Below are 13,554 nucleotides of genomic sequence, written 5' to 3'. Positions count from 1 at the left end.
CTGTGGTGTCAATAAAAAGTCAGTAGTGGTTTTTGAAATATTCATCAAGTGCCTTTGCTAAGTTACAACTTTCTTTACAAGTGGCTTGTAGGAAATCCTAAGTCAACGAAGACAAGCATATGAGCTAACAAAAGAAACTCAGTAGGCTTTTCAGGAAAGTTGAAGAAAAGTCCTTTTTTCCCTCTTATTAACCCTTAAAGACCCTGATATCAGGATTCATATTTTCCATATCATTCTCTATGTATTTCCTAAGGTGCTAACAAGGAGAATTTGTTTGAAAATCTAGAGCTTCTTTAGTTGGTGATCACTTCCTTTATTCTCATGACCCTACTGTTTGATTCAGGGGTTGTATGGTAAGGAGAAATTAGATGCTAAACACTCCCTAGGGGTCAAATAGGTAATCCTCCCTCGTTCTCTCACTTGCCTTTTTTTTTCTTTTATCCCCTCAAGTAACAGAAAAAGCTACACTTGCATAGAATTCACTCCTGACATGATATTTTCCCTTCTTCAGATTACTATCAATTTTTTTACAAAAGGTACTCATAGGTGTGAAAATTCTTAGAGACTATGTCAAGGAAACTCAGATTAAAAGCAGCTTCAAAGTCCTTTCATTACAACAAATCCTAAAGTCATTTTGTTTCATCCTTTCTCTTCATTAGTGAATGTGTCCACTTTTATTTAGATTGGTTTTTGTTCTTCCATGCTTCAATCTTTTCCCTTTCCAATCTTTCCTGCTCCAGAAGTCTGGGGTCAGGAGGTGAAACAAAGTCTTCCCACTTTTTCTGTTGATGAAGTTGAAGAGAAAATTTTAAATGGATAAACTTCACTGACAGAAATATATGTGTCCAAGAGTAACGAGGGACTGTTTTCACATTTCTTTTAAAAGTAAAATTTGTAGCCTTCACCTTTAATGATATTATGTCAGGGAGATGCTTCCCTTTGAAGGAAAATTTTACATCATTAAATCTTTTTAAGAACATGAACATGCAGCATGAAACATTGAAGGCCATCTTGTTTATGGAAACAAACTAGATGTTAGTTTTCCAAGTCCTCACAATATCCTGTGTTGACACTGATCTCAAAAATCAAACTTTAAATAGAACATTTGCATAGTTAACTTGAATATTCTTAAAGGAATACAACACAATTTAAGAGGAGAATCCACCAGTCTATAGGGATAAATCTCTTGAGACTTAATTTTAAGCACTCCTTTATTTTCTCACCAGTTCCATGTGGACTGTGACACCAGGTGGAATATTATCTTGCAAATATTGAACAAAGATATCTGACTTGCTGAATGGAACCTCTGCAACCTGTGAATAACAATGAGCATCTTGATTAACTACATCCAAAGAATTCTACATGTATGTGTAGATGAGGATTTCCTTTATGCACATTTAACTTTCCTTCTGGGTTCATCTTATTAATGAGCTATTATGTGTAGAAATTATTCCTAAGTTGTTCCAGATTTATAGGAAAAGTTGCTCCAGTTAAAGCTCAAGATGAAATTAATTTGCTTCTTACAGCAGTTTGGGATTCCAAAGAGGAACCTAACCAATGGAAAATTGTTTTAAAATAATTATGTGAAAAACTCTAATTGATTTGAGCTGGCAAGATGAGCCTAATTTGCCTTCACTACCTGCCAGCCTCATACCATGAAGAACCTTTTATACTACTTGAGAAAAGTTTTCAAGATGACTTTACAGCAATGAGATTGCAAAACCTAGCAGTCGTCAGTCTAGAAGATAGTCAAAACACAGCAGATTACAATGAGGTTGGTAAATATATGCAACATTGATTTTCTTTGGTGTGGTCTTTCAGCCATATCATAAATCCTTTATTCATCATTATTATAAGCTTGTGTGGTCAACATGGCTTGGTAATTTGGTCACATTTACGAAACACAAGTCTTGTTCTTGACAAGAAACAATAAAAATTAACTTGGTGGGTATTCCTAGATCTTCACCAAACAAAATTAGTCAGGAACACATAAATGTACACCTGTCTCATCTTTCAGAGCTGAATGTGATTTACACGCTAACTGTAATTCCAACCTGAATCATACGGCCATGCTTTTTAAAATCGTACGTGATGCCACCTTGTTTGTAGCTGTCAGGTGGGTAAACCAGAGTTTGACTAAAGTTCTCTGTTACAAGGTTGAATCTAAAACAAGAAAAGACACTTGTTTATAAATAGAGCACAAGGAAAGAGGTACTGGAATTTATGTTCCTCTAAATAGAAGTGCTCACAGAGCTTTGAAGTGTTACCAACCATAGTGAAATGGTATTCAATGCATTCAGTATCAATAATCATTTGAGTATTTAAAAGCAAGCTGGGCTAAAATTATGAAAACCAATTTAAACATACTTCTTTTTCACTTCAAGTTTCATCATTTTGGTAGCACTGGTTACAAACTGACAGTAGTGGTCCAGAACACCATCATCCAACCCTTCCAACTTGATCAGCAAATGGTTATAAGCTAATGGGTTTTCTTTAATCTACAAACAGTCACAAATTCAAAAACTAATTTCACAAGAAAACAACTGAAATATCCACACTATTGGACTAATAATTATTCTTGTATGCCAACCACTTGACCCCCTTCAATGTAGGAACATGGGAAAATACAAAGAGCTGTGTATTCAGAAGAAGTCGACTTGGCTGAAGATTTACACTATTAAGGCACCATGCAATCAATTTATGATAAGATTGTTTAAAAGAGATAATGTTTTCTCTGTATTGTATGTAGCTTCTGTAATAACCAATATGGCTAACATCAAACCTTTTCCAAAAAAAAAAAAAATGGTGTTCCATGAATCTTATTACATACATAATTTATATCCTATTAGAATGTTTTGGTGTGTAGAATAGTTGAGTATTTTAAATTTACAAGTTGTGCTGTATTTTGATGAGCCAGTAGGGTAAGTCACGATAAAAACAACAAGTTAAATTACTAAGCAATACTACACACCAAAATGTCTCATAAATTATCAACTGTACAATATATATATCTTATTAACCAAGTGCGAGGGCTGTACTGGGAGAGTATCGGCCCAAGGTCTTCACAGTACGGACCGAGTGCAGCGAGGTCCATACAAAAAAGACCGAGGGCCGATATTCTTCCAGAACGGTCTCGAGCAAGCTTAGTTAATAAGAGATTTATTATATGACTGAAGTTCAAAGGGACACAAGTGCGGTATCATTCGGGACCATTCGGGACAGTGCCCGGTCCAATACTGAGAGAATATTGACCGGCAATAGAGCATTTTGATTGGTTGATTTTAGTTATTGGCCCTCTGACTGCCCGAGTCATGTAATAACATGGGATATTTGTACTCTATTTGTGCCTTATTTGTATTCCACTTTGTGCAGTTGAATAATAATTTCTTGTAAAAATACTGCTTTGGGGATGAAACAACAACAATCAAAATTACCTCACTATCAGCTTTGCTTGCATAATAAAAGCTGTTCTGTGGTTTTCTGTGTAATAATAACCTAAATGCTTGATCTAACAAATAACATTTATCATTAAAGGAAAGCTGTGTTTCATTATACTCTTGTAAAAAACAGTGATTACATTCATAATATCTCATCATGTCTATGATACTTCATCATTAAATATATTGCAGTCCAAAAAAAACCTATTTGGATAATGTAAGTAATTTGTCTTTTAAAAAAATTATTAGACACAGGGAGTAAGCATGTTTCACATTAAACAGCCTAGCCAAAAGGATTGAGAAACATAGATAACACATGGTGAATGCTAAATGTTTATGTCTACTTCTAAGAAGAATGTTTCTATTATTGTCAGAGAGAACAATCTTGAAGAGACCCTCTCACTTGCCCACCTGATTTACGCCAATAAGCTGACAGCGGCCTTGCTGAGAAAAATGCTAATCTGTGAAAACAAAAGATTACACACATGTATGTACTTGAGGCCAAAAAAATAAGAGTTTCCTTAAGAAAAACCCAGTAAAGTTTTCCTTTGTTTTAACACTGTTACCTTCATTAGCCGTTTCATTTAAACCTAATTGTTTTATGTTATTAGCAAAACTTGTTTTTTTTTTTCACAAAGAATGCAACCTGTAGAGTATAACATAACCTGACAAGATCTAGTGCATGCAATGCATTCTGTAGTGTGCATGCGACATGCCTGGTATGCAAGCCTGCGTTTTTGGGTACTACTTCTTACTCTGACTGTACTTTTATACAATGCAATGAATCTGAAGTGCAGATTGAGCATCTCCGAGAAAAAGATTCATGTTCAAACTTACCTTGCTTAAAAAACCCCCAAAGATGTGTCGGAGACTTTGTAATTTGAGTAGAACAGAGGTTCAGTTTCTTAATTAACACCATTGATTGAGGTAACCTTGAGTGAACTTTCATTGATTATCACTTAGGAACGACCAATAGGAGATCAGATTAGTCATTCTATTATGCGATATCTTGATATATAACACTAAGGCCCCACCTTTTGGAGAGAGGAGATTTACACACCCGTTGTAAGAGGAATTCGAGAGACATTGATTAAATGCTTAGTTTTAACTGAGTCGAGTCTACTGTTTGAGAGCATTGATAGGTCACAACCCCTCGTAAACAGGGCAGAGTTTACGAAATATGAGCCAAAAATTATTATTACACAAATTACAACTGGAAATGTTGTATAAATGAGGAGTTATAATGAAAGTGAATTTTTTCTTACTCATTTTAATTACAAGTAGTTTTCTCACACTCACCTAGAAACAGAACCAAAATGATGACTTGTAAAACTCCTGAAAGCATTCTTTGCTGCAAAGGACATCTGGAAACATGATTGAAAGAAAAAAAAAAAAAAACAAAAAAACAGACGGCACACCATGTAAATGCAAATGCATGGATAAACAGATTTCCAGACAGCACTCTACAGTATTACAGGCTGGTTCAATAAGTTGCAAACTAGTTGAAAGATATTGTTCCATTCAGCTATACAAACTACAGAGTTGAACCGACGAGTGGGGAAACGATGAAGCTGGATAGATAGAAAATTGAGCACTTGAGCAATCGTGCTCAAGGTGCAGTTGAATTGATCGAGTTAAATGGTTGAATGTTCGTGAACATACCTCAAAACCCCATCAATTAGAGCACCGCAACAAGTCCCCGCATTATTACAGAGAAGCCGCCATATTTTCTGCTGGGTAGCCTCGCCATGCAATGTTGAAGTTAGTACCTAGCTCCCGCTCTCCCACCCCTTTTTGCGCTTTTCCTGGCCTGAATTTATCATTTTACACCATCAGCAAGCACTCACTAAAGTACTTTAGTGTAGATAGCCTTTGATCCTGATGTCTTTTTAGAGCCTTTTAGATGTCGTTTTGGAGGATAACCTTTTAGAGCCATTTCATTTTCTTGCTCCTTTCGCGACTTCAATGCTCATTACCATCACAACACAGCCATTTACCTAGCCTGGTCATTTGTGATTTTGAGAATTTGTCACTGCGATTACGGTTTTCTTGTTTTATTTCAGTTATCATAGTTGGGCACTTTTTAAAACTATTTTATTGTTGATATTTTCGTCGACTCTTTCGTTCTTCTTTACATCGCAGTAATTTTCAGTTTGTTAGTTACTTGTTCGGAAGCGATCTCCTTCTAGCGGCAGTATCTCTCTGCCATATGTTCACATACATTACTATAAATTAATTTTGTCATCTCCGTCATTTTTATCATCATCAACTTCTGATTTGCTCTTACTCTTCATCACGGTCAGATATGTGGTCTCACACAACTGTTGTGAGTTTGTAGAATTGTGAGATGCCGATACTTTCTTGGTTCGGAGAATGACTCCTCCAATACAAATCGTTTTCCAAGCACAACTCATGTTCGCCAATTTGATTCTCATAGAAAACTATGTCACTGCTGCTCCATCGCTCGGTGTTTGTTGTTCCGACATTTTGTGCGTCTTTTTCCCTGACAGGTGTACCAGCAGTGGTCAGGCGCATCGATTCAGGCTGTTCTGTTAAAGGTTTGAAACTTCTTCCATACTGTCTATCAAACACTTCACTTGAAATAGATTCATACATGGGTTGTTCAGGGTTTGTTGCGAAAAACCGACTTTTTGAGATTGTGGAACATATCACTGCTACAGCTCTTCTGAAGTTCGGCAGCCTTATTGCATAAATAAAAAGATTTACTGAGCTTGGAAACAATATTGAGAGGAACTGAAGATCTCTGAAGATGTGAATTGTTCTGCAGCTGCACGTTGAGTAGAAGTTTAACACATAGCTAAACGACAAGGGAGGAACAGTCAAGGCTATGAATGAGGCAAGGAAGAGTACGAATGTTTTGGTAACTCTTGCATCGCGCTTAGCTACTGTCGTCTTAAAATCCTTACCGTCTGCGAAAGCTTGAAGCTGTTTTCTTTGAATTTGAAGACTGCGGTAAATCTTGTGGTTTACAAAAGCTAAAACCAGTAATGTAAAAAGAAGAGTTCCATTAGCGAACACAAAAGTGTAAATTATAAAGTCGACATACAGATACGTGAAGGGACAAACCACGGAGATCAGCCAAATGATGAATGAAGCCCTCTTGACTTGTCGAGATCTAAGCTTCAAACGGTATTTCATGGGAGACGTAACACAAATATACCGATCCAAACTCAAAGCTGCGATACCCAACACAGAAGCTGTGCATGAAATGAAGAAGGAAAGATGCAAAGATTTGGTCAGTGGAGCGAACATAATACCTATTCCTTCCAGAAGGTGAAACGCTATGGATAATGGAAGAACGATTAAGCCCACCACAAGATCCGCTGCTGAAATATTCAACAGAAAAAGATTGAAGGGAGATCTGAGCGTCTTGTAAGGATCTTTAACAACTGCTAGGCAAATGAGAAGATTCCCTGGAACTGTTATCAGCATAAGTAGCGAGGACATTGCAGATGAGACGAAAGAAAGCGTTGGAGGTGCTGTCGAATTTCGGCATTCCAACGGACCACCAAACACCATTTTGCACTCCGCAAGTTCAACTGACTTTGATTTATTCTGCTGATCGGAAGCTCTGTGAAATTGCGACAACCAAAACAAGATAATCGATTATTGAAGCATTACTCCTTGCCTCAGATTTTAAATCAGATGATATGAAGATGTTTTACGTTAGACCAAATAATCTGAAAATGCGAGTCTTTCCAGTCACAGCGAATTTCTTTTGAAGATGTTGCTATCGTCACAACTGCTGATGCGACGAGATTTTCGCTTTAGTAATGAATATTAAACAAAACTGTCCACTTAAAATCTCAATTATTCAAACTCACTGAGCTCTATATGTCCTCCTAACATTTTAAACGCTTATTATACGAAGAGGCAACCACAGACATCAACATTATCATTTCCGCCAGCTTGAAGCAAATTAGTTCCGAGAGGCATTTGCTTGCTTTTTTCCGGCTGTGCTCAGATAAAAGGTCCAAGAAATAACCAGCGATTGGTCAAAAGATTCTGAAATTAGTCAAGCCTGGATGTTTGAATATAACAAACCAATCATATGGCAGAGCGTGACAAAATTGTTTAGTGAAGTCCAAACACTTAAATCTAGAATGCTCGGAAAGGTTTTGATTAACCCCAGGACGCAAACCAAGATTAATATCTTTTCTGCGGTGTTTTAAGTTAATGGAGAGATTTGGGAAAACGATGTTAAGTTTTTTTCAACACAATTACGGTTCCTAAGGCGAGATCTAATCTGGCTAAGGTTCGAATCCCTGGACGGTCGGAGAAGTGTTTTGTTTTACTTTTTTAACTAGCATCGTTCTTTATCCAAATTTTTTAGCTTCTTAATTTTTTCTTTTTGTCATTTGTCGCAATTTTTAATTTCTGCAATTCTTATCAAGATTTCTGACTGAAAACGCTTTTATTTTCCTAAGCCGATTTGTTATCAACAGAGTAAGTAGCAGCTGTTTTTAAGGAAGTTTGTAAGTTGATAAACACAGATTTTGAAGCTACGTAGTTCTTATGCAAATTTTTTCACTAATATCACTCAATCACCCATCGTTTCTAGTTTTACTATTTCAATGATTTCTTTTAGTTTAGTCAAAACGCTTCTCGATTTTTTAAAAAATTGAAAATTTTTGCTCTGCAGAGAAGAATCGTTTACTGCCTTTGTGGTTTAGGGAAAATTATGTGGTTCATTTAACAAACTTTATTAACAGCACATTGTTCACAGAAAGTAAGGTTGTATTCTCGAGAAAAGGAAATAAATTAAAAGATTGCTCACAGTGATTATTTTTGTTTGCTTTACTATAAAAAGCACACAAGGAAGTAAAAGCCTTCCCAAGGACGGAAACATTAATAAAGAGAAGTTTCTTTAGACTTTGTTGGAGGTGTGTAGGAGAAAGGCAGTTGAGGAGTGTACCGTACTTATTGGTAGGCACTAGGGACTCTAGATCAGTCCTTTTGTTCTTCTTTAATCGACTTTTCTTTGCTGCAATTCTACTTACGGTGAATTCACTTTACTACTCTTCAATTACTCTCTGGCTGACATTATTGGTCGCACGAGTGGGCTTGCTGGCAAACAGAACATGGAAAAATTAAACTATTCTTTTCCATTTGCGTGGATCTTGTGAATGAATGGCAAAGTACTTAATGCTTCCGATCAAAGGCAGATCTTTGACTGCGAGGGCCAAAAAAAACAAGAACTTTAATATAGGTAGGTCCACAGGTCAACAGACATACTCAGACAGACTAAAACAATTCCTGAAAACGTTTGCAATCCCTTAAGACTCATAGAAAAAGGACACATCTGGACTTGCAATACTTTATTTAAAAAATAACATGCAAGTCCTGTTTTAATAAGCACTGCTAGGAAAAGGAAATCCAGAGGCTAACCCTATATTAAGGAACTCCTAAATGGAAAAGAAACTATAGAAATATAGCGATAAAAAAATAAATATATATATATATATATATATATATTTATATAGATGCAAGTTCATAAAAAATATATATAAAAATCACAGAAATATCACTAAAAAAGTATAGAATAAATATTCATGTGATTCCTCAATCTTAGCTTAAACTTGTTGATATTTGGACTATCATGGCAATTGATTGCGTTACTCGGAAGATTGTTCCAAAACTTTATTATCTTAACAAAGAAGGAATATTACTGAATAACAATTAACAAATGGTAAACACCACAGCGTACACTATTGAGTTATGGATGCACGCGGGAGGTTGCTAAGCACGAAAGAAGCGTAAGAGTCGCTCGAGGCGATAGCCGAGAGCGACTCTAGCTTCTTGAGTGCTTAGCAAACCTCTCAAGTGAGATATTTAAGCTCTATGAAGACGTCTTCTTGACTGAGAATGAGAGAGCAAGGATGGTCCGAGAAGGTATTCAATCTGACGATCTTTCGAAGATCAGACTTAATGCTGGAGATAAAATGACCTCAAGTGTTGATAAAGATAGGAAGCTCAAAGATGTTTATGGGAACAATTATAAGATTCCATTGGATCGTTTGACTAGCCTCCAGCTTGGGTATGAGGTCATTCAGTCAGGAACTCGCTGATGAGGTCTTAACTAACTACAAAAATGGAAAGAGATTCATATACGAGCATGTCACTCATCTCAAGACAATCTCGATAGATCAGGGATCTGACACAATAGACAATAAAACAGTAAATACCCCAAAGAGATCACTGAGGGGAATTATTCACAACAGGAGCGATAGACAGCAAGAATACATTCAATTCCGACAGCACTAGGGTGAAGGTGGTTGTGGATAGAATTCCGAGTAAGGTTTTCAGTCAGCGTGGGAAGACAAGAGATAGGTAGGAGGAAGTTTTCAGATGGTGAGGAGAGCAGCGCGATGTGAATGCAACCGACTTTTATGCTGGAGACAACTTTTCTCTTTTCATTGACCTCGGAAGTATGAGGGACAATAGTTTTCAAGGTTCAGGATTGAGATTGGTGAATACGAAGGAAGGAGGTTAGTTCGCAATTAACAGGAAAGCATCGGGTTCAGGGAATGTGAAATGCCACATCCTCATCCTTGCAGATGCTCAGCTCAACATCGTCAACTGAGAGCTTGAGAGTGTGACCTATTAATGAGATATCTCTATGCTTCTCATTTACAAAGACACTGTTTTGTCACAAGTACAAATAAAGGCACACCAAGACTTTTTCATAAGAAAGAAATCACATGATAGGAAGCATCTTCACTGAGACGACCAGATCTGCCAATGGCATGAAGGAGTGAGAAGCCGCGTGTGTCAGTGACTATCGAATTCTGTTTAAATTTCAAAGGGGAAAGCTGAAGAAATTCAAACAGAGCCAGAAACCCTTTTTTTCGTTGCCAGCGTTTTGTTCTTGTTGTTTTTGTTTTTTGTTTAATTTTGTTTTACTTTTTGTCTTTGGCAATATCATTTCTTAGTTAAGTAAAGAATAATGATGGGTTTAAAGCTTAACTCTTTCCAAAATATTTTCTAGCCCCAAAAGGACAGGTATGTGTGCGAATCCTTCTTTATGAAATATAACTAGGACGGCGATGTGAGGCACCCTTTACATACTAACTTAACTTTTTTCATATTATTTAGCTGTACGTAAGATCATGGATTCCCATGAGTGGACGTTTGGACACCTTCTGGCTCATGTTCATCAGAAGTGGGCTCTTGCAGAAATGGTGCAGCTTGAATGCCTTGTCAACGGAGCAAACGGTATCTTGGCAAGCCTTTGCGAGGAAGGAGCTGCTCTTGGCCACGCATGTTTTACAATCGCCCTGATGGACCTCGTCCGAATGGGCAACAAAAAGGTCCTGAAACGCTACAACTGTAACGAGCTGAGGGATGCTGCCTATAATGTGACCAAGATCACCACTTTCCACCCCATCCCAAGCAAGTCATCTATGGCGAGAGGGCGCTGGACTTAGCATTTGACTTTGGAAGTATATCTGGTGGAACCATAGGGGAAACCGACTTTGACCTGGCAAAGTTCTTTGGAGTAGAAGCTCCGGTGAGGATTACACCATTAGCCTCCGAAAGCATGATCCGAGACAGGCTGATAGAGCAATTAGGTGAAGATCCGCAGTTTACAATGGAAATGGCCACTAAGATGAAAGCGCAAATGGATGAAGACCTTGGGGAAGGCAAGAAGTTAGAGTACACGAGTGCAGCTGGCCTTACCGTGTTGTTTGATACGTCAGGAGGAAAAGTCACGACCGAGATGGAGGAATACTGTCAAAAAGCCGACTCAGACAGTAAACATGCCAAAAACCTTTTTAAAGAAGTTCGCCAGATTTGGGACGAGTGGGACATAAAGGATGATAAACAGAACGACGACCAGCTGATGTTCTGCACCTTCTACAATGGTTTTATGGCTCCCCACTTTGGCTGCTTCATGCAAGCCATCAACATGGACAATGACGGGTACATCGACTGGAAAGAATTCCTGTTTTACCTCAAGCGGGCGATGCATCAGTACCCCAACATCAAAGACGTCGACGAACTTTTGAGGAAAACCTTCACGATGAGAATCATACCCGCCATGCGAGATGAAGTACTCGGCCTGAATGGGGAGGCAAGCCAAGGAAAAAAGTGAACGTCCAAACGAAAACAATGTAGCAAATTGGTGATTTTTTTGGCTGATTTTACATGCCGATGCTTTTTTAGGGCTTTTTTGAATTACAACCTGTTTGATGGCGATTTTTTTTAAACAAGTAATAGTCGACACTATGCTATGCTAACGTTAAACTAAAATTTTTGATAAATGAACTCTGGTACAACTGATCAGTCAGTAACTCAAGTAGTAAATTTTATTTTTCCTCAACAAACTTGTTGCAAAGCTAAAGTTTATGTAACGTAGTAATCCTAACAGTAAATAATTGCGATCATGGTTAACTACAATACAAATTATTCAACAGTCAAAACAAGTTCTGGTGACGGTCTTACGGTTGAGTTCTATATTGATAGGTTATAATTAAATCAAAGTACGATATTTCCATACTAGCTCAGTTAGTTTAAGTTGTACGGTTTCTCAATTCCATTTTGACAAAATGAAGTTTACCTTCATTAATAAACCAATTCAAAGGAAGAAATTGATCACAAGAAGATGAAATAAACCATGTTTTGACCAGTTTATAATAAGCAGTTAACGAAATGATGTTCGTAGGAGGAACAGCAATTCAAGAAATTGTAGAAAAAGAGGCCTGAAAAAGATTTAGGCTGCAACGGGATTCAAACTTTTGCCATATTGATTTTTTTGTCTGCGGCAGTAAACGTTGGCTCAGGTATTGTGGTATAGGCATAAAACTGGAATCTAATTTAGCGAGGAGGCTTCATTTGGATTCCTTTTCGGCAACGTTTCACGTAAATTAACCTTAGTTTCTTATTTACGAAATTCCCAGTTTTTCTGATGAAATATCGCCACTGCGTTGGTTGGCTTATCTTGAAAAAAAAGAATGATATATACCCATTACTCTTACTTTATCATAGTCCTTAATGCAAAAAATTTGAAGGGAAGTACTCAAGGCTACGTCCATGAGTGAATGATGACGTGAGTTGATTGTTTATTAGCCAATCAGAGGCGATTCTGTATGAAATGAGGGAATGCGAATGTTACGCGGTCAGTTAGGTATACTTGGGCTCTTCAGTGACGGGGAATCTTAGCGCTTCGTGATCATCAGCCTTTTTCCTGTGAGAAATGCATGTTACTGTTCGAATAACATCTAGTTGTGAATGCACTGGAGTTTGCCTCTTTTGCCGTGAGGTTATTTCTTCTGCCGCAAGGTTTTTTCTTTTGCCGCGAGGTTTTTTCTTTTGCCGTGTGTCTCTTTCTTTTTGCCAAGAGGTTTTTTCTTTTGCTATGAGGTTTTTTCTTTTGCCGCGAGGTTATTTCTTCTGCCGCTAGGTTATTTCTTTTGCCGTGACAGTGCAAAACGAGTGGCGATTTTTGCTGTGAGGATCATTTCTTCACTTGCAAGAAAACATTGTTTACCAGCACGAAAGGAAAATTTGTCCTTTCATCTTCAATTTCGAGCTTTTTATTGAGACGGGAAACGAAAGGTGCAAGAGCAAACCAGCTAAGATCAATAGCTAGTTAGCAAAATAATGAAAATGAAAAGCTAACGATATTAGATAGAATAAGTTCAGAGGAAAAATTTTCCTCAAACCTGAATAAAGTAAGGAAATGCGAAATCCGGATATCAATATAACAACTAACGTGCCAATATAACTTGGTAAAAAAGTGTCGCAGTATCACTATGTAAAGGAGAGAGGTTTTTAAAATGCTAAGCAGGAACAAACACGAACTTCAAATAAGTTCCTGACACTGTTTCGAGGAAAAATGATCATCCTGGGAAACAATGAGAGCGACCAGCAATTGTTTCATGCTCTCCTTCAGTAACATTTTCAAATTGTATTTTGGCTTGAAAACAACTGCCAAGGGTATATCTTATCGATGTCAATCACTAGTTCTTATTTTCCTTATCAAATCGAGCGTGTTGTTTTGCATGATTATTGCGGCTGAACTTTGCGTTGTAGAGTATTTTAGAAGATTGCTTTTTCGAGTGTTTTTAGCCGGGGGTGTTACCTTTTGTTTTGT

General features: G+C 37.4%; 2 protein-coding genes and 1 pseudogene across 3 annotated transcripts; 1 reads left to right on the top strand and 2 right to left on the bottom strand.

Moving 5' to 3' along the window:
* Window position 1: 1 nt before the first annotated feature.
* On the bottom strand, window positions 2-5,248 carry LOC111346369 (small ribosomal subunit protein uS10m). The gene is made up of 8 exons (XM_022953653.2): window positions 5,100-5,248; window positions 4,737-4,801; window positions 3,849-3,898; window positions 3,435-3,508; window positions 2,368-2,498; window positions 2,055-2,163; window positions 1,224-1,313; window positions 2-782 (listed from the first exon to the last, which is right to left on the bottom strand). Exons 2-8 carry the CDS (start codon window positions 4,799-4,801, stop codon window positions 675-677), a joined length of 627 nt encoding a protein of 208 aa, XP_022809388.2. The 5' UTR covers window positions 5,100-5,248; the 3' UTR covers window positions 2-674.
* A 269-nt stretch (window positions 5,249-5,517) lies between these two features.
* On the bottom strand, window positions 5,518-7,208 carry LOC111346366 (uncharacterized). Its single transcript, XM_022953650.2, has one exon. It carries the CDS (start codon window positions 6,975-6,977, stop codon window positions 5,751-5,753), a length of 1,227 nt encoding a protein of 408 aa, XP_022809385.2. The 5' UTR covers window positions 6,978-7,208; the 3' UTR covers window positions 5,518-5,750.
* A 2,271-nt stretch (window positions 7,209-9,479) lies between these two features.
* On the top strand, window positions 9,480-12,087 carry LOC111320311 (uncharacterized; annotated as a pseudogene). Its single transcript, XR_015989047.1, has 2 exons — window positions 9,480-9,946; window positions 10,554-12,087. The product of XR_015989047.1 is annotated as an uncharacterized LOC111320311 (transcript).
* Window positions 12,088-13,554: the final 1,467 nt, after the last annotated feature.

The sequence above is a fragment of the Stylophora pistillata genome, chromosome 6 (genome assembly GCF_964205215.1).
Source record: "Stylophora pistillata chromosome 6, jaStyPist1.2, whole genome shotgun sequence".
NCBI classification, from domain to species: domain Eukaryota; kingdom Metazoa; phylum Cnidaria; class Anthozoa; order Scleractinia; family Pocilloporidae; genus Stylophora; species Stylophora pistillata.
The sequence above is the reverse complement of the archived record's forward strand: the minus strand, read 5'-3'. Positions and strand labels throughout refer to the sequence as shown.

What these genes read in the sequence shown, in the direction of transcription:
- LOC111346369 (XM_022953653.2), bottom strand. Translation starts at nt 4,801, where the DNA reads ATGTCCTTTGCAGCAAAGAATGCTTTCAGGAGTTTTACAAGTCATCAT. An exon ending in CAAGCAAAGCTGATAGTGAG is followed by an intron (nt 2,499 to 3,434) that starts GTAATTTTGATT and finishes GACTGTTTGTAG; the next exon opens with ATTAAAGAAAACCCATTAGC. An exon ending in AAACTTGAAGTGAAAAAGAA is followed by an intron (nt 2,164 to 2,367) that starts GTATGTTTAAAT and finishes TTCTTGTTTTAG; the next exon opens with ATTCAACCTTGTAACAGAGA.
- LOC111346366 (XM_022953650.2), bottom strand. Translation starts at nt 6,977, where the DNA reads ATGGTGTTTGGTGGTCCGTTGGAATGCCGAAATTCGACAGCACCTCCA.